The sequence below is a fragment of the Podarcis bocagei genome (genome assembly GCF_964188305.1).
Source record: "Podarcis bocagei genome assembly, chromosome: 1".
NCBI classification, from domain to species: Eukaryota; Metazoa; Chordata; class Lepidosauria; order Squamata; family Lacertidae; genus Podarcis; species Podarcis bocagei.
This window is the reverse complement of record NC_138125.1, coordinates 71,901,806-71,926,779: the sequence shown is the minus strand read 5'-3', so window position 1 is coordinate 71,926,779 and position 24,974 is coordinate 71,901,806. Positions and strand designations below refer to the sequence as shown.

Below are 24,974 nucleotides of genomic sequence, written 5' to 3'. Positions count from 1 at the left end.
TCCAGGTTTTGATCGTTCAGGAGCCGATTTGTTCAGGAGCCATGGCATTCAAAATCCAAGGTACGACTGTATATCACTTATAAATGATTAATAGTTCTTTATAATTGAGGCTTCAACTCAGTGTTTTGGGATAATAGGAAACTTCCTGATATTAGTTCAAACCATTGGTCCATCAAGCCTAGTATTGTTGACACTGATTGGCAGTGGCTCTCCAAGGTTTCAGAGCAGAGTCCTTCCCAGCCCTGCCTAGAGATGTCAGGAATTTAACCCAGAACCTTGTACATGCAAAAACATGTGCTGTACCACTGAGATAAAGCCATTCCCCAGATTTGTGCATTTGGGAATTGCTGCTTCAGAAAAGTCACGAAATCATAAAGGGAAAAAAGGCATGGAAGATAAAGAAAGGTGTCTTTGCCAATGCCAATGAATCAGTATTTTAAAAGCACCATTTATATATCCTCTTAAAAACTTCACTCTTAGCCTATATTTCATATGATTTATACCAATAACAAGGATAGGTATACACATCCAGAGTATAAAACTTAAGAGTGTTTGTGTGGATAGATGATAGATAGATAGATAGATAGATAGATAGATAGATAGAGGGGTGCGAGCTCCTGGGGCTGAGCCCTTTGGGGACCCCCATATATTTTGGGGGTAGAGGCCGCCTCCCCACATGTCTGCAAAGCACATTGCAGCTCCAGTGGCAGTTTCCTCCTCCTGCTACAGCAGAGGGGAAGGAGGGTCAAAGCAGCCTCCCACCGTGGAGGCAGCAGGAGGAACAAAGGAGGAGTCGCCTGCCATGAAGCCACACGGCTGCCATGTTTGTCCCAACCTCCTGACATCGCTTGCATGACATCACACACATGACATTGGCATCGTCAACTGCCCTTGCAAGCTGGCACCTCTGGATGGATTGAAAGATAGATGATAGATAGATAGATGATAGATAGATAGATGATAGAGATAGATAGATACGGAAGTGTTAGACATTTTCTTTTGTTGGCGATATTAATCTGCTGTTCTCTGTAGGTGTTAGAACTGGGGGATGAACTTTTAGTCACCAAAAAACAATATAGCTGGCAGAGAAAAGAGATGAGTGCTGAGGAAGGTAGCTGCTGCAGATGAGTTTACACAGACATCCTCTAAACATAGGCCAAAAGCCACCTCCTACAAGAACCACCCTGCTGTTTAATAGTTCTGCAAGCTCTGCATCTATTTTTCCTTCTATATTCTCTAAGCCCACAGTGGGTCCCCAGCCAAAGTCTTCACAAACAATGATTTACGCCATGAAAAACATGGTGATGGCTAACCAAGTAATCTCTTTCCAATAAGACTGCTCAGTGAGGTTTAAAGGAATCAAGACCTCCTGCCTGCAGTCTGCGTATAATGTGCTTGCTCTGACGTTTCAGCCCATTTACCCTTCACTTAACGGCTTCTTGCTGTTGTACAGCAGGGCACATATTCAACAAGTCACTGTCTGACCACAATTGCTCAACGTCAAGCAGCTATTTTGTGTGCCGCAACAGGTCCTTACCTACAATGTCTTCGTAGGCATTCTCTTCTAAAGTGCTCTTAGATCCAAACTTGTGCTGGCTTTCAGTTCCATTCTCACTTGGGGAGGGAGGGTACAAGGACTGGAGGCTTGAAGCATCTTCAAACTCAAAGGATTTTCTAGAGTGGAGAAAATGTAAAAGGATAATTTTCTGATTGCCTAATTAACAGTGCTTTAAAGCTCAGTGCAGATATTAGGTGGCATTCAACTAAGTTTTACTCAGGCAGACCCACCGCAATTAATGGACCTAACTAAGTCCTTGTTCATTAATTTCAATGGACCTGTTCTGAGTAAAGCTTAGCTGAATGCCACCCATAATGCTAGCAAGGGTTAAGGTATCAGAAGAAGACGGCTGTATACTCTTCCTCCCTGAGTCTCCCCTGTCCCACACACACACCACGTCTGAGTCTATGATGAGATTGTTTGGTTAAACATACAGAATAAATCAGTGTCTGGACTGTTGGTTAAAGTTAGCTCTGTATCACATCTAAAAACATACATCCACATTATCTTGCCACACTTAGAAAATACACAAAATACTGAATTACTTATGTATCAGACCTGTGAAGTACCAACCATGTGATTTGTCAGATTGTGATTTTGCCATAACCCCAAGGTGGTGGTAGTTAAACATTAAAGACAAGTTTTTTTGAGGTTTTCAGCCAACATGATGAGATTTTCAACACTGATTCAGCACCCACCCTGTGGAACGCCCTCCCACCGGATGTCAAAGAGAAAAACAACTACCAGACTTTTAGAAGACATCTGAAGGCAGCCCTGTTTAGGGAAGCTTTTAATGTTTGATGGACTATTGTATTTTAATATTTTGTTGGAAGCCGCTCAGAGTGGCTGGGGAAACCCAGCCAGATGGGTGGGGTATAATTATTATTATTATTATTATTATTATTATTATTATTATTATTATACATTTTCATTCTTGTTTTGCATATTTTGTACTAGCCCATGAGCTGAACATACATTGACAAAAAGTACATACATACAGATAGCGCTTAACTTAAGGCAGGGATGAGAAACTTATGGTTCTCCAGATGTTGTTGGACTCCCAATTTCTATCAGCCCCAGCCAGCATTGCCAATAATCAGAGCTGTAGTCCAACAATATCTGAAGGGCCACAAGTTCCCCATTCCTGACGTAACAGCTGTGGTTTCCTTGGACCTCTCCAAAGTCCTGAGAATCCTGCCTTTCTCCTCTGGGCACTTGTTAGCAGCTGGCCACATCCTCTGATTTATTCGGAACTTCCTGCTTGCAGCTCATCATTCCAGGCTTCATTCAACATTTTTGCACTCCTCAGCCATAGCAATATGGAACACACATCAGTGGCAGTGAACATTACATTTAAGTTTCTGTCCGTTTCCTTTCTATACCAAAGAGACATTATGCAAGGGCAACATATATAAGGCCATGAGAGATTATTGCTTCAAGACAGCACTTGCATGTGGCACTGTTGTGCAAGCACTGAGATCATCAATGGGTTTACAGTTCAGCATCCTGAGAATCTCAAATCATCTTTCTAAAAAATAAAAAAACATGTTTCCAATCCATATGGCTTTGAAAATAGTTTATGCACATTCATGTCTATCTCAGAAGCCATTGAGGGAAATGCTAAAGTAGGATTGCCAGTGGTCTAAAGTGTTTTAGCACGATACATAGCTCATTGCCCTTCCTTGCAAATAACACTATGGCAAAGAATAATATGTAACAGCACTGCTGGGAAATGGAGATTAAATATTTGGCAGAGGATCCATCTCCATCCTATTGTGGTATGCAAGGAAGCACTCTGAGAGGGCTTGTTCTATGGCTGCTGGAGTTACTGCAGTTTGAGGGTCTGAGCCTCTATAGTGTTAGCATCCTAAATACAGTTACCGGTAATTTTCTTCATAAGAAGTTGGGTGTCCTTATCAGAAGCTAGAGGGCATCTCTAAAATACTGTTAGAATAAGGATAAGCAGAACAAATTGTTCAAAATAAGCTAATTTGTGTAATTTGTACAGATTGCAGAACATGGGTTATATTACTGCAGTTTGTTGTTTTGTCTATTTTTTCTAGTGCAGAATAAATACAGCCTAGACATAACACCAAGAGAATTTGTATCCTCTCTGTTCAAGAGAAAGGCACATTTGGGCCAGAGTCAGTATAAATTGATTCCAGTATGGCTGATCCACTGGAGACAGACACCAAGGGCTATTGAGGAAAGTGGTGTATAAGACATTCAAGTGTGGTTAGCCTTAATTTTAAAGTCTAACATTATATTTACATATATATGCTGTAAGCCGCCCAAAGTGGTTGGGGAAACCTAGCCAGATGGGCGGGGTATTAATAATAATAATAATAATAATTATTATTATTATTATTATTATTATTATTATTATTATTATTATCATCATCATCATCATACAAATGATGTGTAAATAGCAGCAATGGACCATTGTTAGGTTTGCAGGTGGAAGACCCAGGTTCAAATCCCCTCAGCCATGAAACACACTGGAAGGCCTTAGGCCTTGCCTACTTCATGGGATCACTGTGAAGAAAAATAAAAGCAGTAAAGCACTTCCTACAATGTACATTCAAAATTGCTCCTTATTTAAGAACTCTCCGATTCCACAGATGGAGACTACAACTTGTATTTTTCCTTTTAGTCATGGTGGTTGTTGGTAAAATAAAAGTTCTTCTGGCAGCTGAATCTGTTAGAAGATTCATGCCCTTTTTTTGCAGCAAATGGCAAAACCCTGATTAGCAGGATACAAGAGGCAATGATTCTACAACACAAAAGCTGTAGCCTAATTAAGACTGTCTTTCATTCTTATCTGCTGAGATTGTGACCTTAAAAGGAGATGCATCTTGAGAATATATGACAAACAGCTTTCCATCTTTACCTATTTTGGGATTTTCTGTGGAAGCGTGACTCTTTTTTCTGCCTCCGGGTGACAGGGGGAGCAGGAGTTGACGGAAGAGGGGGAGGAACAGCAGCCAGAGGTGAAGGAGGTAGGCCATTGCTTGGTTTACTTTTATGGTTCTTGTCAGCTTCATACTCAAAGGTGCGTTTGGGCTTGGGCACAGGGTTTACCGCTGTGTTCGCCAAGTTCTCAGGAAGCAGCTTAGGGCCAACAGGATTAACTGTGGCATTGAGTCCTTGTGGCATTTTACTAGTTTTATCAGTCTCAGTGGGTGTCTCTGGACTACTCCCACAAATAACACTCCCTGCTTTACTGTCATTTGTGTTCTCATTCAAGTCCTCCACAATACCCGAAGTCACAGACTTTTTTCTTCCTCTGTCAACACTATAGCAGCTACTGGGCAACTGAGGAAGACCCCTGCCTGGCTGTTCTTTTAAAGCCTGCTCAATCTTCTGTATTCTGTTCAGCACGGCAGAACTCTCTTTTCTTGCGTTCCCCTTGAAGAAAGCATTTGCCGACTCGCTCCTGCTCGGCCTCTTTTCAAACCTGTGGCAGGAATCTCTGTCCAGGAACTCCTCCTCCTCCGTTTCTGGGTAGGAGCATTCGGAAAACGTTCTGCTCATCCTCCGGAACCCTTTGTAGTCAAAAGTCTTCTCGCTGCAAGGAGAAGGCAACATACTAGGGCAAGTCTCACTGCCTGACCTGTCCCCAACATCCCTCTTGTCCAAGCATACACTCATCCTAGGGGAAGGTTCTTTCCGACATTCCCATTCTGATATCTTCTGCCTGATATCGAGTGCTTGGGAATGGACGCTGACTCTGCTGAGGGAGAGGTTCCGGAGGTTCGCTGCAGACCCCAAGGAGAGAGTGCTCCGCGTAAGCTGGCGGTTGCCTACAGCTTCTCCATCCTGAGTCTCCTTGGAGGCCTCCTTTTGGTCTTCAGTCTGGAAAAGAGAGAGCCTTTTGTCCAAGCAGCCAATGCTGACAGTTTTGAGGGGGTGATTTGGAGATTCAGTGTCTGAGGGAGAACTTGAGGTGCTTCTCAAGGCAACTCCACAGTTAGTCCGGTCCTTGAGGAGCACCCTGGAGCCGGAAACTTTGGTCAAACTACTGGAGCGGCAGGAATCCTCACTGTCGCTGAGGGGATATGTTGGGCTTCTTGGCTGGTATAGAAGAGGCGGTGGGGAGACTGATTGACACCTGGAAGTAAGAAGAAAAACACTAATCAGCTACCTGGCTACCTAGATTTTACTCAGCACTTGTTTCTAAGGCCAAACGTTTGGAGTAGGCCCAACTTAGTAGACTTTTCTAAAATGGTTTATGAAAGTGCACACATTTTATACTAAAGACTTTTTATCCCCCCCTTTTTTTTAATACATGGTCCACAGACAGCACTGGCAAATACATTTTGCTGCCTGGAGCAAAAGACAAGATGGTCCCTACCCCACCCTAGTCTATGCACAGAAGCCCATCATACTGGCAGCTGAACTTGACTTCAAGGCTGGTGGTGAGACTGTGCCTCCCTCATGCCTAAGGGCAGCAAGGCAGCTTAGGGGGCACAAGGTAGGCTGCATAACATAACACTGATGGTACACTTTTAGGTATTACTCCTTCCTGTATGCATGGACGGTTAGTCCTCATTCCCCTATTTATACACTCTTTGTGTACTATCAATATCAGTTGTTACATTCTTTGCTCTGACATAGTTGGATGATTGGAAGAAACCAGTGGCCATTTTGTAGAGTTGGCAGTTGAAGAGAGCTCTGGAGCACAACAACTTAGCATATACTTAATGCTTTTGAGTGTTCAATCCACTTCACATTCATAATCACAGAAATCCTTACAATAATCCTGTAATGCAGGGCAGTATTATCTCTGTACTTCGTATGAAGGATAGTGTCTTGCCTAAGGCCACCAAGTGAGTTCACAGCTGAGGTAAAAGTCAAACCTTCCACTCTGCTCAAACTAACATTTTAAATTTGTATCAACTAGTAACATTGAACTTTTCCTCCTGACACAATGAACAGGGAGAATATTTCTCTCCAAGTCATATTTACAGTAATATTTACAATCAGAGATCTTTTTTGTCTTCTGCATTTAACACAGATATTTGAAACCTCTTATTTCTCATTTTGCTTCTCGCTTGCCTCACAAAATGCAAAAGTAATTCCCAAGTCATCATAATTTCATATTTGCGGCAGGAGAATCAAAAGCCAGAGTGTATATTATAAAAACAAATGCATTTATTATTTATTCATTTATTTATTAAATTTGTCAGTCACTTTATCATGCCCAAGGCAACCCAAAGCAACTTATCCAAACATCATTTACTTTGTGATGTTTTAATTCCAGGATGGGGAACCTGTTATTATCCAGCTGCTGCTCAACTCCAACTCCCATCATCCCTGATCTGAGCCATGTGAATGCGGTTTATGGGAGTTGGTGTCAAGGAACATCTTTGTTTTAGCTTATCCTAGCAGTTCGAAAGCATGTCAAAGTGCAAGTAGATAAATAGGTTCCGCTCCGGTGGGAAGGTAAATGGCGTTTCTGTGCACTACTCTGGTTCGCCAGAAGCGGCTTAGTCCTGCTGGCCACATGACCTGGAAGCTGTACGCCGGCTCCCTTGGCCAATAAAGCAAGATGAGCGCCGCAACCCCACAGTCAGTCACGACTGGACCTAATGGTCAGGGGTCCCTTTACCTTTACCTTTAATACAGGTATCTACTGTGAATTTTTGGGACACGGGTGGCGCTGTGGGTAAATCCTGAGTGCCTAGGGTTTGCCGATCGCATGGTCGGTGGTTTGAATCTCCGCGGCGGAGTGAGCTCCCGTCTGCGGTCCCAGCTCCTGCCCACCTAGCAGTTCGAAAGCACCCCTAAAGTGCAAGTAGATAAATAGGTACCGCTTTATAGCGGGAAGGTAAACAGCGTTTCTGTGTGCTGCGCTGGTGCCGGCTCGCCAGAACAGCTTCGTCATGCTAGCCACGTGACCCGGAAGTGTCTCCGGACAGCGCTGGCCCCCCGCCTCTTAAGTGAGATGGGCGCACAACCCTAGAGTCGGACAAGACTGGCCCATATGGGCAGGGGTACCTTTACCTTTACTGTGAATTTAGGGTTTTTCCTCATGGAGTAACATGGCTGCCTACAATTTTATAAGCTTTGTTACTTAGTGGTGTTAAAGTTAATCCTAATAAAGGTACTATTCTACTTATACTTTCGAACTTTATCCAATGAGTTTCCAGTATAACTGAGAAAATATAAATATAATCATTCACTTGCTAGGAGAGAAATGAGCAATGATATTCTGTATATATATCCTTAATTCTTTTGTGAACTGACTTGTGCCATATACCTAGTTTTTAGATCTCATTAATGAGGGGGATTTCCTTGTTACTTGAGCCTGCTATTTACTGGAAATAGAAGCGAGCAATGACTTGGTGAAGGGGACCGCCTAAGGCACTGTCGAGAACCTTCTTTCAGTTCACTGGGCTTTTTCTTTTTTCTGTGTGTTCAACATTTTTTTCTACTTTTTCCTCTTCACTTAGCTAATAGCGCTAATCCACTAATCCGTCAATGGGCTTGCTTCGCAAGACGAAAAAACCGCTAGACGAAGAGAATCACAGAACGGGTTCTTTTCGTCTTGCGAGGCACCACTGTACATGTGTTTGAGAACCACCTGTGAAACACACATGCACTACCAAAAGGAATTAACAAGATGGAGGTGGGCGTAGAAAGAGGGTTTGTTACATAAGAACACCAAATCCACTTCCATTGTAGAACCTGAATTTGAAGACATGCAACTGAGACAGCAAAATAGAGAAAGCCTGGGAGGGTTCTGACAGCACAGTCCTAAACATCTTTTCTCAGAAGCAAGTCAGACTGTGGTCATTTGTTAGACATATTAGACTAGATTAAAAATAAAGGTGCAGTTAACCTTTTATTCTAATCAATTTCTTCTAGCCTTTGTATAGAGATAAACCTACATCTACCTAGGTTTGTGAACACAATTACTAAGATGATCAAGAGGTAAAAGGATTTTGTGCAAAACTCTCAGAAAGGTAAATCAAGAATCCATCCTTTGTCCTGTAGGCATCAGAAAAAGATTGATTTCTAGCCAACAAAGCCCTATTTGTTCAACATGGTAGGAGTGTGATCCCAACCTCTAGGCACACAGCCTTCCAAAACAATAAAACAAGTCCGAGAAAACCCATATTACTCACCTAATTGCAACCACAACTTTAAAAGTTAGATAACACAATAGAAAGGAGTAAACCCACAGATTGCATTAAAATGGTTTCTATTTACCAAAAGAGACTGTTTCTGGCTATATATCAGTTCTTAATTATTGTTGTTTTCATAGCAGTTATTGTTATTTTGTGCTTTCTTTCCTGGTAAGGAGAGAAAAATATACATTGGCTCAAAAGAAACGAAAGCACCTTATTAATGTAGTATCCTGATTCTGAACATTAGGCTTTACCGTCACATTCGGCTTATTAAAATCTGTTAAAAGTGTTATATACAATGAGAATCTGAAAACCTAGCAGGCATGAAAATTAGTGAATAAAAGTGTAAAAAACAACAACAACCCTCTCACTCACTGTGCGATTTCAATAAACTTGAAGGACAGTCACAGGTAGTTGAAAGTGGTAGTGCTGAAATAGCAAAATGACTTTATAACAGTATTGTGGCTAGACATAGATTTCAACACTGAACCATCTGATTCTGTCTCACCTTTTCAGCAGACACCAAAGAAAAACAACAGCTCAAAGCTTAACTTTGTTCTCTTAAAGAACTCTTAAACAATGGACACGTACAAGGAAGTGCTTTCCCCCTTTTTAGTTCAGTTCTATTATGCAATGTTGCATGGTTTAAGAAAAGTTTAACTCTACAGCATAAGCCTGGCCCAGGTTCATCACAAAACAGTATTGCTTCACTTACCCCTATTCTGTGGCTCATGAAAAAATACCTTTCCAGCTTGCTCTTGAACTTTTTGTTAACTTCCACTCTTTTCTTTAACTCCAAAGTCCAATACAGTATTTCCCACACCGCTTTAATCTCCAAGCTAGTAATTGTCCCATACAATTCTCTTTCATTCCCAGGATGAGAAAGGATCCTTTTAGCAAATGCCACAACTCTTTACAAACAAAATTGTTGTCATTGTTAGGAAGAAAATGAAGTGGTTAATTTGAGAAACTAACATTCCATATATATGAATCAATATATATTTATACATCAATAAAAGCAAGAGCCCAATTGTTTACATACACCTGAAAAACAGGCAAAGGAAAAGACTTGCATCAATAATAATAATATTAATGTTTTGCAAGGGCTGTGTGGGATTCAAGTGTGTAGAGAATGAATACAGATGGAGGAGGGGGAGGATGCAGGGAATGTACTGAGGAAAAATTTCTTCGAATGTCAAGAATGTACAGCAGGGTGATGTGTCCTACTCTGTTCACCAGCTGTGAAGAGACAAAGAGAAGAGCTGTTCACATGTTCCCTATTTCCAAACAAAGGCAGTACAGAGAGAGGCATCCGAACTAGGCTGTCGATGCTATACAGGGCTGGTATTTGTCACCAAGCCATTATAAGTAGCTGTGAGTTTTCTTTCTTGGAAAGTGGGATGGCAAGGTATGGAGAGAGAAGACACCAAAAATATATGCTTCACGTGTCTACCTGTTGTGATGCTAAGTCCTAAGCAGCCAAATAACTAAAAGTGTGGGGTACAGAAAACACAAGCAGCAGGGAGAGAGGATGAAGCCCTCCCCAGGTGTAGTAAGCAGGCAAACAAAATGAATTCTAGCTGTTGCCCAGCCAAAGCTGAAGCTAGATCTGGAGTCTGGAAAAACACCAAATTCCTTAGAAGTTTTCACTTTGCTAACCCAGCTGGCTTAGCATCAGGTAAGTAGAACAGGCATCCCTCCACACATGCCTGGTTCTAGACAAGCCTTCCACAGCCCAATACCTTCATCCATGGCTATTAGCTATAGTGCTGTGGATGGCAGGAATTAGTAGTCCACATGGAGAAGGCTGTTCTTGTCAAAGTAATTCTCCTAACGCCACTCTACATGCCCCCTTCAGTCATGAGATGTTGCTGAGGATGCTGTAGTTATAACAAAACATAGAGTGGACTAGCAGGCCTGCATAACAACTACTTGTGCTCCTCAATGCATGTGTGAATTCAACACAGAGGTTGTAGCTTGAGTTCAGAAGATGTCTTTGATAGATTTTGCCCAGAGTTCATGGGATCCTTCTGAGTGGTCTTCCAAGTGCTATAATAGGAAGAAGACTGATGTAGTTCCCTTATATACAAAAGTTTCTGCAATATGGCTGTCAAGAGACTCCAGAAACAGAAAATGTGTACTAGCAGTAATGAGGAAACAATAAAGTGTGCTAATAATTTTAAGGATAAACACTAGCAGAAACATTTAGTTGTACAGCCTGCCAAGCATCTTAAAATACAGAAGATCTTGCCTTCTACAAACAAACCAAGGGGGAAAACCATCATTTAAGAGAACCAAAAATAGAACATTGTGCAGTAGGTTTGGAGTAATGAGATGAAGACCAAAAGTTGACCTCAGTTATGGGCTCCCCAGAGAACATAGGCCAACAGCAGGAAAAGAAGAAACCTTTAAAACTCAAAATACATATCCCATAGAACACATACTTAAGCAAAACAGAAGCAGGCCAGGCAACAACATATTTCAAGTGCAGTGTCCATTCCACTATTGCAAATCTTGCTGGAGTACTGTACTACAAGCATTGTAGACCAACTACACCTGACAATTCAACCCTGTCCTATGGGAATCCCTTGCAGATGACTGCAGTGCCTGGTGACAGGCAGTCAAGTCATGTATCCATAGCAGTGACCAGAGGAGAAATGACTTAGAATCATAGAATCATAGAATCATAGAGTTGGAAGAGACCACAAGGGCCATCGAGTCCAACCCCCTGCCAAGCAGGAAACACCATCAGAGCACTCCTGACATATGGTTGTCAAGCCTCTGCTTAAAGACCTCCAAAGTAGGAGACTCCACCACACTCCTTGGCAGCAAATTCCACTGTCGAACAGCTCTTACTGTCAGGAAGTTCTTCCTAATGTTTAGGTGGAATCTTCTTTCTTGTAGTTTGAATCCATTGCTCCATGTCCGCTTCTCTGGAGCAGCAGAAAACAACCTTTCTCCCTCCTCTATGTGACATCCTTTTATATATTTGAACATGGCTATCATATCACCCCTTAACCTCCTCTTCTCCAGGCTAAACATGCCCAGCTCCCTTAACCGTTCCTCATAAGGCATCGTTTCCAGGCCTTTGACCATTTTGGTTGCCCTCTTCTGGACACGTTCCAGTTTGTCAGTGTCCTTCTTGAATTGTGGTGCCCAGAACTGGACACAGTACTCCAGGTGAGGTCTGACCAGAGCAGAATACAGTGGCACTATTACTTCCCTTGATCTAGATGCTATACTCCTATTGATGAGGCCCAGAATTGCATTGGCTTTTTTAGCTGCCGCGTCACACTGTTGGCTCATGTCAAGTTTGTGGTCAACCAAGACTCCTAGATCCTTTTCACATGTACTGCTCTCAAGCCAGGTGTCACCCATCTTGTATTTGTTCCTCTCATTTTTTTTTGCCCAAGTGCAATACTTTACATTTCTCCCTGTTAAAATTCATCTTGTTTGTTTTGGGCCAGTTTTCTAATCTGTCAAGGTCGTTTTGAAGTGTGTTCCTGTCCTCTGGGGTGTTAGCCACCCCTCCCAGTTTAGTGTCATCTGCAAATTTGATCAGGATGCCCTTGAGTCCATCATCCAAGTCGTTGATAAAGATGTTGAATAAGACCGGGCCCAAGACAGAACCCTGTGGCACCCCACTAGTCACTCTTCTCCAGGATGAAGAGGAGCCATTGATGAGCACCCTTTGGGTTCGGTCAGTCAGCCAGTTACAAATCCACTGAGTGGTAGCATAGTCAAGACCGCATTTTACCAGCTTCTTTACAAGAATATCATGGGGCACCTTGTCAAATGCCTTACTGAAATCAAGGTAGGCTATATCCACTGAGTTCCCTTCATCTACCAGGCTTGTAATTCTGTCAAAAAATGAGATCAGGTTAGTCTGACATGACTTATTTTTCAGAAATCCATGCTGACTATTGGTGATCACAGCATTCCTTTCTAGGTGCTCACAGACTGTTTGCTTAATGATCTGCTCCAGAATCTTCCCTGGTATTGATGTCAGACTGACTGGGCGGTAATTATTTGGGTCCTCTCTTTTCCCCTTTTTGAAAATAGGGACAACATTTGCCCTCCTCCAGTCTGCCGGGACTTCGCCTGTTCTCCAGGAATTCTCAAAGATGACTGCCAGTGGTTCTGAGATCACATCTGCCAGTTCTTTTAATACTCTTGGATGCAGTTCATCTGGCCCTGGAGACTTGAATACATCTAAACTAGCCAAGTATTCTTGTACTATCTCCTTAGTTATTCTGGGCTGTGTTTCCTTTGCTGAATCATTTGCTCCAAATTCTTCAGGTCGGGCATTGTTTTCTTTATCGGAGAAGACTGAGGCAAAGAAGGCATTGAGGAGTTCAGCCCTTTCTGTGTCCCCTGTTTGCATTTCACCATCTTCTCCTCTGAGTGACCCCACTGTTTCTTTGTTCTTCCTTTTGCTACGAACATACCCATAAAAGCCTTTTTTGTTGCTTTTAACCTCTCTAGCAAGCCTGAGTTCATTCTGTGCTTTAGCTTTTCTGACTTTGTGTCTACACGTGCTGGCTATTTGTTTGAATTCCTCTTTGGTGGTTTCCCCCCTTTTCCATTTTTTGTACACATCCTTTTTTAATCTTAACTCAGTTAAAAGTTCTTTAGATAGCCACCCTGGCTTCTTTAGGCACCTTCCATGTTTCCGTCTCATTGGTATTGCCTGACGTTGTGCTTTTACTATCTCCCTCTTAACAAACTCCCAGCCATCATGAACTCCCTTTCCTTTTAGTATTACTGTCCATGGGATCTCACCCAGCACTTCCCTAAGTTTTATGAAGTCGGCTTTCTTAAAGTCAAGAAATTGAGTCCTAGTATGCTTGGCTGCTCCTTTCCGCTGTATAGTAAACTTCAGAAGAGCATGATCACTTGCGCCTAATGATCCTTCAACTTCTACCCCACTAACCAGGTCATCAACATTGGTTAGGATGTTACCTCAGGTTAAGAACTTTGCTTCAGGATAAGAACCTGGAAGGCACCAGGTTGCCAGAGGTTGCCTTGTGCAAACAGAACCCCAGGCCAATAGCATGCACCCCAGTTTCATCCTTTTTCCGTACAAAGAATCATCTAAGTGCCTGTTCTTTATCTCTTTTAATGCTGAACCCTAGGTGATTCTGTTGACCACATAAAAAAGCTCCCCTGCATTTGAAAGTAGTTGATTTTAGCAAAGCACACACACATAACACATATATATTCCAAAAATAAATGAATGTTTATGTAAAATAAAGATCATTTTATGATTATTAAATTTAACTTTAGAATTCATTTTAGAGATAGTGTATATAGTTTTCTACAGGGATTTGGTTTGTCTGCCCTGTTGGTGCTTGATATAATGGTTCTGATATAATTGGTTATATCATTGATATAATGGTTATATCATTATATTATATAATGGTTGGTATAATTGTTTTACCTTTTTTTCTTTACCTAGAATGGTTCTGAAATACATACTCAGATAGAATTAATATTTTCCAATGGATGAATAATCTTCATTTTCTACTTTTATTAGTATCTTATGAATAGTACATTTTAATGCAATGGTAATTGTTGCCTGTCATAATTTGTATGGAATGCTGTACTTTTAGAAAAACATTATTTAAGAAAACAGCTCTCCTTAAAAACTTTCTAGTGTAATTTTTACAGCCACTTAATCTTACTATGCTTACTTAAGACCAATGAGGGGGAAATCCATACATGACATTTCAAAAAAATAGAATGTACTATTTGCAAAAACCTGCCACCATGTTAAGCAGCCCAAACTATGCATATGCACTTGGATGTAAGTCCCATAGTGTTCAATGGGATTTTCTCATGCACACAAACATTTAAAGAAGTGATGGCCAAACTTGGCCCTCCAGCTGTTTGGGGACTACAACTCCCATCATCCCTGACCACTGGTCCTGTTAGCTAGGGATGATGGGAGTTGTAGTCCCAAAACAGCTGGAGGCCGAGATTGCAGGCTCATTCTTCCTCCAGCCATCGTACCTCCCATCCTTCAATGTGAGACTGCAGCTGCTCAAGGGCTTCCAGCTTCTCCATCTGCCTCTTGGTCTCATTGATATTGGTGCAGACTGCTTTCATTGCCTGTAATGCATTCTGCACTGCCTGATAATCTGCATGTTTACTGGGTGTCCTCTTGGCGAGCTCCTTCAGGAGCGACTTCTGGGCAGAGCGCAGAGAGAAGAAATGCCATAGTGCATCTGCAGCAGCACAACTGGACACTTTCATCTGCCCCAGTTACAACAAAACATGTCACTTTGTATCAGTCTCTACAGCCACAGCAGGCACTGTAACCTTCCAGCAGTTTGAACTCTCCCTCAAATGCATATTCCTGCAGTGTCTCCTGAGACAGACGGATGCCAACTGACTGCAAGTCAGGCTGGAGTACTACAAGCATTGTGGACTAACCGCTTCTAATAATGGCACAGTTGTCAGAAGTTAGGGGTAGTTGTAGCATACCCAGAACTATCTAGTTATGCTAACATACTGGCTCATATATTACACAGAAGTGGGCATAAATTGAAGAAAGAGTCACTTGAACTTTTCCTTTCCTCACTTTTACTACAGTGCTTCAAATTGGACTCTGATCTCACCTGCACAATATTCCATGAGTCCTGGGGGTTCACTGGGGCCCACAAATCTCTGCAATTGCAGCAGAAGTTGAAAGCTTACTCTATTTCTGTGCTTCTGTGTAATTTATGAACCACCCCTGAGTTTTGCTCAAAATTGTCCAAATTCATGTTAAATATCACGTTAAACATGCCCTTGATAGTTTTCAAATTTCAAATTCTATCAAATTTATTCCTTTCAATGCTTAAAGGAAGAGAATGGATATTAATGATAACTGGGGAATGCCACCTTAAAAAAAAAAGAAAACCTTGCCATTGATTCTGGCATTTCATTTGAGAAGGGCTCTATGGAAATGTTATGGTAAAGCTGAACATAACTTTCAGGAATATAGAGGCGGCCTATATTTTAAATTGAACAGATCAGAATCAACTGCTGTAAAGGAGTTTTATACATTCAAATATGAGGCCAACATGGTGATTATTGAAGTGATCACTTTTCTTAACTCCATGACAAGCTGGAACTAGCCATCGCAGGAGCCATGTGGTTTCCATCAAGATAGCAACATCACATTTCTTCCTCCTCCTCTTCCATAATGTCTAGTGAATCTAAAAATGCAAAATGCGATATCAACATGCTTGAGGATTTCCCATCCAAACCCCACTGCATTGGCTGCTGCTACTTATGAAGGTGAGGGACGCGGGTGGCGCTGTGGGTAAAACCTCAGTGCCTAGGACTTGCCGATCGCATGGTCGGCGGTTCGAATCCCCGCAGCGGGGTGAGCTCCCGTCTTTCGGTCCCAGCTCCTGCCCACCTAGCAGTTCAAAAGCACCCTTAAGTGCAAGTAGATAAATAGATACCGCTTTATAGCGGGAAGGTAAACAGCGTTTCCGTGTGCTGCTCTGGTGCCGGTTCACCAGAGCAGCTTCGTCACGCTGGCCACGTGACCCAGAAGTGTCTGCGGACAGCGCTGGCCCCCGGCCTCTAGAGTGAGATGAGCGCACAACCCTAGTCTGTCAAGACTGGCCCGTACGGGCAGGGGTACCTTTACCTTTACTTATGAAGGTAGGGAAACTTAGCACACTGACATTACCTACCTACCAACCTACCACTTAATATAAAAAAATAATGAATCAATTTAAAATAGGAAACCAATATAGTAAGACAAAATTAATCCACAAATATCAAATTACTGAGCAGTACAATCCAGAAATAACAGTTAGGAAATGGTCAGACAAAAAGAGACATTACGTCACAAAACTTGAATCAGACATTAGAAGGGGTGGGAGAATGAGAAATGAGGCTTCGGCTTTCAGTGGTAGCCACATGGCTCTCATAATACCTAATTCAGCCTAAACTGATTGGATTATTTTTGCTAAGTTTTGTGAATACCTAAGGAAACAACTCATTTTTCTAGTAGAGACACTTCTTTTTCTACCTGCATTTAAAAAAGAAACACATACAAAAAAAACAAAACCCAGACAACCTTCATGCAAATGGATGCAAAGAGGTGCCTGGCTCCTGTTGTACCTGTGAATGCTGATGACGAAAGAGGAGAGTTAGTCATCTCCATCTGCCCTCATCTTCTTTACCAAAGAACAGCTGATTCTCCAGGAAAGTCTCCTCCATGTTATGAGTCAAGTCATGGTAGACCAGCTTGAGGGAGAAAACTAACCACATAAAATAATGAATGATGCAATAACTATTTCCTGTGCCTGCCTCCTCATGTTTCCCTCTGCGCAGAACATGACCAGATTATCCTCACAAATTTGTTTTTGCTTCTGGAAAGGAAGTGGCTAAGAAATTGCTGAGGGGCAGGGGCGGGTAAGGCTACGGCAGTAGTCGAACAGGTTTCTCTCCTGTCTTCTGCGACTTCTCATTTGTTTCCAAGCCAGTCAGTGTCTTGGAAGCCAGTCAGTATAGGTCACAGATAGTTATGACAAAGCAGTGGCAGGGTTGTGCTCAAAACCTTATCTCAGAAAGTATGAAGCAATTACTCAAGTCTTTTTTGTCAGTAAATGAGTCTTCTAGTAGAAAGGAAGGAAGGAAGGAAGGAAGGAAGGAAGGAAGGAAGGAAGGAAGGAAGGAAAGCTTGCTTACAAGACAGGTAACTAGCATCTTACAAACATTTAACTTGTGAGCAATCAGCTTTATGTGCTTGGCAAAAAAGGGGGGGCGGACATCCGCTAAAAAAGAAATTCCACCCGTCATTGAACCCAATGTATACGTGACTGGTTTAGTATGTTTTCCCTGGAACGTAAACCTCACACAAGTTGAGAGTCACCTGTACATCGATTAAGCTATTCAATATGAAACATACATGTGGTTTTACTATGATGTATTTGAAATGGAATGATATTTGCACCCCAGGTTCAATAATATTTGAACCTTCCTAACTCAATAGTTTATCTCAAACCTCTTCCCCCTCATTGCTTTTCATGGGACACGGGTGGCACTGTGGGTTAAACCACAGAGCCTAGGACTTGCCGATCAGAAGGTTGGTGGTTTGAATCCCTGCGACGGGGTGAGCTCCCATTGCTTGGTCCCTGCTCCTGCCAACCTAGCAGTTTGAAAGCATGTCCAAGTACAAGTAGATAAATAGGTACCACTCCGTTTCCGTGCGCTGCTCTGGTTTGCCAGAAGTAGCTTAGTCATGCTGGCCACATGACCCGGAAGCTGTACACCAGCTCCCTCGGCCAATAAAAGGGATGAGCACCGCAACCCCAGAGTCATCCACGACTGAGCCTAATGGTCAGGGGTCCCTTTACCTTTATTTGAAATGGAATATTTGTCCCCCAGGTTCAATTATATTTGAACCTTCCTAACTCAATATTTTATCTCAAACCTTTTCCCCCTCATTGGTTTTCATGAGTAATGTGTGATCCCTGTCCACAACATCATCAAGAAGATGCAGGCTGTAATCTTCCATGTAGGTGACTAGAACTAAGATCACTCAAACCTTCTCCTGAGCATGTGTGTCCAATTACAGGTATGGGCTTATTCTTCTGACACCCACTGAAATGCACAGATGTACATCAAACTGTTTAACAGTCTCGGGAAGCACACAGCATAGCTGCCAACTTTTCCCTTTTTATAAGGTAAATCCTATTCGGAAGAAGGGAATTTCCCTTTTAAAAAGGGAAACGTTGGCAGCTATGGCACACAGTGCCCTTGCAGAATTGTATTTTATTGGGGATGTAATCTTCAACATATTATTGACATAATGATGGTGCAATAGTGATGGGTTTGTTCTGCTTTTTTTAGTTGTTCTGCAATGCAGAAGAGCTACAGCACAACAAAAGTAGGACAAAAAAAGAGAGAAGTGTGCTGGCTCTTGTTTTTGTGTGTCTATATGCATCCTATTTGCATATGAATTCTAGTTCACAGATCACCAACACAGTACTCAGAAGGACACTTGATGCCACAGAGGCCTTCTCTGATATGCCTGCTAAAATTAGAATTGAAAGGGGCCTTCTCTTGTAGCCAATAGCTATCTTCTTTGAAGTGCAATACAATGGAGGGTGGGTGCTACCACAGGGGAGGGTAAGGGTTAACCCTTCCCTTCCCAGCTGTGACACACACATGCGCACCATGCATTGCCAGCCAGTTGTAGTTAGGCTTGACTGCTGTTGGCTACAATAGAAGGCTTTTTTCAAGTCTAATTGTTGCATGGGGGATGACCTTCCTGGAGAATGTAGCTGAGGAGGGCAGGCTAACTCTTTTCTCCCAAGCTTCTCTCTCAGTGAAGATCACACTTTCCCCTGCAAAGTCAGCATGCTTGCATGTGCTTAGCTGCCATGCACACATGTGGTGTTCATGACAGTCTCTCCAGTTTTCAAATGGGCCCATGAGACCAAAGAGGTTGGCAAACCCCTATTCTAGCTGAATGGGGTTTGTGTTTTGTTTTTGTTTTTTAAAAAGCTAGCACAAATTGGCATAATGCCTACTTTCAGCACATCTCTTTAAAACCAACTATTTTGTTCAACTCTACAGCCAATTTTTGAACGATCAAGATCTTTGTTAAAATAATAAACCTCTTTTGTCACTCATCCCAAAATATGACAAACATGCATTTTTCTATTAATTTTGGGTCATAATGTCTGGCCAAAAACCTACAAGTCCTACTAGTATTTGTAGCAGAAGACTGTGATTATTAATGGGGTGAGGAGGAGGAGGAGGGAGGGAGGGGCAAGCAGCAGCATAATGTGTTATTGACTCCAGATTGGGTTGTTGGTTCTGCATTTGGATGCTTTTCAATGTATTTCCTCAATAGTTTGGTTTTCTGCTAGTGCTTTTCAGGAAACTATATATGCAGGCACTACACCATTTGGGCATGGTGAAATAAAAGTATGAAAAGTTGGTCTCTTGGCATATATACAGCCAACCCAATGATAGGGTTTCTTGATCTAGATTTCATGCTGTTTGAGCAGAAGCAGTAAGCTTCTGGCTATCTGTAAAAGTGTGTGCTACATTTTAAGTGTCAAAACTGAAGTAATAATCTCCTTTCCTCCCTTCTGGGCTTTTGATTCATCACAAGGTCTGAGGGACAGTGGACTGGCCCCCGCCTGCAAAAGTTTGCTGACCCCTGTCTTAAGAGTTATATGTGAACCCTGCTCAACAGCTGAACTATGGTTTGTTTACTGCCAACAAAGCAAGATGTGAAGCCACAGTTTGTTGCTGGGTTATGAACCCTATTTTAACTATGGCTTTGTGTTATGAACCTTACAACCTCCCCTAACCATGACCACCTGACAACCTGACCCCAGAAGCTCACCTGACCACCTGACCCCAGAAGCTCACCAAACTACAAAGGCATGAGGCAAAGGCATGAGGCAAAAGCAGATGCAAAACAAACATTTGGAAAAACAAGGCACGGTTGGCTTGATCATCTGTGGGACAACTCATGGTTTTTTAAACAAGCCATGGCTTAGTGCTATGTGTCAACTAGGTCAAAGAAAGAAAGAAAGAAAACATGAAGCTAGAACAGTGAGCTTCAAATACCTTCCACATTTCTTCTCCTCTCATCATACATAAAGATATTGCATTCAACGTAAGCCACCCTGGAGACTAGATTTAGCTACAAAGCAGGAAATAATATAATAATATGGTTCCGCCATGCCGCCCTCAGCATAACATGCAGGACAAAGTGCTAACGTCTATTATCTTATTCAAACATACCAGATCATATGCTGCACCAAGTTTAAATCACTACCTTTATTGGTTTGATTTTTGTTTTATTATTACACTTTATTATTACACTAAATGGCATGACTTTTTGTGAAAACTCTGGACTCACAGGGTAGGAGAAGCACTAATCAGAGTGGACCCTACATACAACAGAAGAAGAAGAAGAAGAGGAGTTTGGATTTGATATTCCTAAGGAGTCTCAAAGCGGCTAACATTCTCCTTTCCCTTCCTCCCCCACAACAAACACTCTGTGAGGTGAGTGGGGCTGAGAGACTTCAGAGAAGTGTGACTGGCCCAAGGTCACCCAGCAGCTGCATGTGGAGGAGCGGGGAAGTGAACCCAGTTCACCAGATTACAAGTCCACTGCTCTTAACCACTACACCACACTGGCTCTTAACCACTACACAACAGCAAGACCCTGTGCCCCATAGCTTCTATTAAGCTGTTATTTTCCAGTCACTGTGGAGATCCTGACATAAGGCTCGAAAGAAATGATGCAACTCCACCAGACAAAGATATCTCTGAAGAAGATCTAAGTATTAATGGACACCAGTGTCCTCCTTTCAAACATACTAAAGGCAAGAAAAACAAATTCTTTAAAAGGACATCAGGCTTTCTGCCATCAACATTTATTCTGTTTTGTAGTATGATTCCAAACATGATCTCATTTAATTTGAAGGCCAAAAGTGAACTGTTTAGACAGGAAGAAATATGAATGCTGCTGGCTTTTTCTGTTTCAAAAGGGACTTTTCAAAGGCGCTTCAAATGGTCCTGCAGTTGTTGCTCACACACCCTCGATGCAAGTATACCACTTTATTTATGCTCGCACCCAAGGTCAGGTGCATGATTCTCAGGCTAAGCTAGCTGTGACTGGTCTTTAATTCTGAGCGGTGAGGCTGGAATCTCCTGCATGTGACCAAAGTTGCACTGCAGCAGCAGTGACGCTTCTAATGAATGGAATTACTTTCTCTTCTTGGGCCTTCCTATGAGCAGCTGACTGGCTAACCTTCATCTCCGTCCTGTGGCATTCAGTATGGTAGATCAGAGCTGCTGAGCTACCCTCTCAGCACTAGCATTGCTGCAGCTTACCTAGACAGCACTGGGGCAGCAGCGAGGTCAGGGGTGTGTGGAAGCATTGGGAGAGTCAATGCAGTACTGCCACCAGAGACAGCACAGTTCTGGGTTTGCTTCTGCCTTGCCCTGCCCCGGTGCCATCCAGGTAAACTGCATTGATGTCTTGGCGGTTCCATGGCTCTGCCCCTCCACACCAGTCACTACTGTCTCTTTCTGTTATAAACACCCCACTACTTCTTCTCAGTTTCTTTCAGTGCAACAACCAGACGTAGCCTGGCCTCTGTTATCTACGTTCTGATGGCCTCCAGATTAGAAAAATATTTTGCGGTCCGTGGTCACATCTTGAATTTTGAGGGACTGTAGGTACCACCCTCTCTTGGTTGCCTTTCTCTCTCTCCCTCAGGCCACTCTACCACCCACCCAGAAAGAATGGGAACTTATCACACCAAGGCCACCATACACCATACGTTTAAAGCACATGACTTTCCCCAAAGAATCCTGGGAACTGTAGTTTGTTAAAGGTACTGGGAAATGTAAATCTGTGAAGAGTAAAGTTCAGTTCCCAGGATTCTTTGGGGAAAGTCACATGCATTAAATGCATGGTGTGTACATAGCCCAGTTCTTAAAATAGCTGTACTAGATACTAGTTCATTTCCAAGCACAATTCAAAATGGTGGTTTTAACCTTTGAAGTCCTGGGATTGTGACATGTCTTTTTCTGGGTGGCCTCACCTGTACCTGGCGAAGTCAATGGTGACCAGTGGAAAGGACTTACCGTATTTTTCGCCCTATAAGATGCACTTTTTCCCCTCCAAAAATGAAGGGGAAATGTGTGTGTGTCCTATGGGGCGAATGCAGGCTTTCGCTGAAGCCTGAAGAGCGAGGGGGGTCGGTGCGCACCGACCCCTCTCGCTCTCCAGGCTTCAGGAAGCTATCCGCTAGCCGTGGGAGACCCAGCTCACCCAGGGCTAGCGGAGAGCTTGCCTGCACCCAGAAGTTTGGGGTGCGCTGAGCTCCGCATGCCCCAAGCTTCAGGATTAGCGCAGCGGTCCGCTAGCTGTGGGAGAGCCGCGCGAAGTTGCGCGGCTCTCTCACGGCTAGCGGAGACCTTGCCAGCACCCAGAAGCTTGGGGCTCGCTGAGCTCCACACGCCCCAAGCTTCGGGATTAGCACAGCACACCTGGGGGGGGGATTTTTTTTTCCTTTATTTCCCCCCCCCCCAAAAAAAAAACTAGGTGCGTCCTATGGGCCGGTGCGTCCTATGGGGCGAAAAATATGGTACTCAGAGGTGTTACCCAAACTGTACAATTTTCTCCCCAAGGGGCACACATGGCACTGAGTATTTTGCCTTTTCAGTGCCAAAGGCCTTATTTATATGCTTCTACTGATAAATTGCTGCTGTTTCCCTCCTTTTTATCTACTTTTAATTTTAATGCTGCCCTCTGCCCCTTGCTTGCTGTTCTTATTAAGGGATAAGGAATAGTTTCAGTGAATGCCTTTCATATGATATGACACTTACAGAATTCCTAAAGTTTTAATATTAATATTACATTTCTTTCAACAGACTCTCCATTTCTGGTTCCTATAATTTACTCTTGCTTAGGGCATTAAGCAGGCACAAAGCCAACTTGGGCTGGGGTTCACTGTTACAACCACCAGTAACTGCAGATGGGTATATGTCATAAAGTTTGGGTGTCTGGACTTACTTGTCAGTTTTTGCCTCAATTTTTCCTGACTGTGGTCAGGAAAATATTCAGATAGATAGTCTGGTTTGGTTTGATTTGGTTTGGTTTGGTGAGAGTATTTCCCCAAGAGCAAGCTTTTTCTATCCAGCCTCACGATACAGATATTTCTGCCATGGTAATAGGACTGTGGTTTTTGTTAACCCCTCAGATTCACAAATCTAGGAGGAAAGACACAGTTACTTGCTAGCAAAGGGCAACTGATGTGTACAAACTTAATTCATGGCAGAGGCAGTCATTTCTCCTGAAGAAAAGACAGCTATATTGGCAAGACTGCCATTTTCTGCAAGAAAATTAGAACTCCCTTTAACACTGATAGTCAAAACATCACAATTCTGCCACTTGCAGACCAGAGGCTGTTTGTCTGCAGTACTTCTGGTCAAATCCCAGATTAAACGAGTAGCTAGATTTCTCAGTGTGGGTGTTTTGTAGTAGTTTCTTTCTTTTCAAAATGCGTTTAGAATGAATCCCTCCAAGTGTTAAATGAAAATTAATTGAAGTGCTGCTTCTGTTGATTTAAGTCTTATTAAAAAGGAAGAAATCTTCCCAATGACTCAGGGCTTGGCCTCCCAAAGGAAAGTCAGCCAAGTAGATTACATGAAACGAAGGAGTCAGGCTGCTAGCATGACATATTGGAAGGTTTCTCTCATGAGTCTGTAACTCAGTGATGTGCCAACTCTCATGCCTATGCTTGCCTTTAAATATATTATTCATTACTGAAAGAAACCTTTAAAAATAAATGTTGGTCATAATGAGAAGAAGAGAGATGTGGAGCTTGTGGACAGGCATGTAGAACTTACACACTTGTTTTTTCAAGATTTTTAACACTAGTGCCAAAAAAACTTGTATTGAAAATAGTGGTTCTGAACTTCTTTACTCCCAGGTCTGGACTTTCACTTAGGAAGTCTTGGAGATTGTTCACCCTGACAATGTGCACATGTACACAAGGTGTGGTGCCATGTACAGTGATGGCATAGTATACACAATAATCTTAATTATACACTGTCGGGGGGTGGGGAACAGTTGATCCCACATGCTCTGAACTGACTGTTCATCATCTTCAGCGCGTGATCCTGAGTTCCAGTATGAGGAGAGAGACTTAAACGTGCTTTGGCTAAATCACATCCTATAAGAAGCTTTGAATTTTTTCAGAATCCCACAGCAGTGCCTTATTTTGAACTGGCTCCACTGGAGCCTTAAACATAGTTAAGGGAATCGGAGTCCCACTCAGAACTGTGTTTGTGTCTCCCTCGGGCTCATTCCTCCTCCCATCAACTTTTTGAGTTCCCCTATCTCTTTTTCCCCAACAGTAACTGAAGCTAGCATCACATCTGCACAGAGCTGGACACTAGCCATAGTTTTAAGTTTAAACTAGAGGTCAGAAGCAGACTTCAAATTCCATTTTTAAGTGAACAAGCACTTTAGCCCAGGGCTCAGCAGCTTGCTGGGGGATGGGGAGGGAGAACAGAATCTCTCTAGGGCACCACCACCAAGAATGTTCCTTTTGACAACTAACCTAACGTCAGAGGATACAGATACTTGGAAGAAGGCCCCATCTGACAACTAATCACACAAGCAGGTTTATGCAGAAGATACTGGAAGATACTTTGCAGGCCCAGGACCATCATAAAGCATACTCAGGCAGCTGCTGGGGCTCATTTTTCTTTTCCACCTTGGGCTTGGGGGC

The 24,974-nt window shown here is 42.7% G+C and overlaps 1 protein-coding gene across 6 annotated transcripts in view; it reads right to left on the bottom strand.

Annotated features, from left to right (window-relative positions):
- The window catches only part of DENND2B (DENN domain containing 2B), a 163,317-nt gene that overhangs the window by 63,356 nt on the left and 74,987 nt on the right, over window positions 1-24,974 (bottom strand). For 4 of the 6 annotated variants that reach the window (XM_081210971.1, XM_081210973.1, XM_081210970.1 and 1 more), the window contains 2 exons: window positions 4,449-5,669; window positions 1,538-1,674 (listed from right to left, as the gene is read on the bottom strand). In XM_081210971.1, coding sequence (XP_081067097.1) covers window positions 1,538-1,674; window positions 4,449-5,669 — 1,358 coding nt within the window. The remainder of the gene's footprint in view (window positions 1-1,537; window positions 1,675-4,448; window positions 5,670-24,974) is intronic. The other 2 variants (XM_081210974.1, XM_081210975.1) reach the window with 1 other exon arrangement.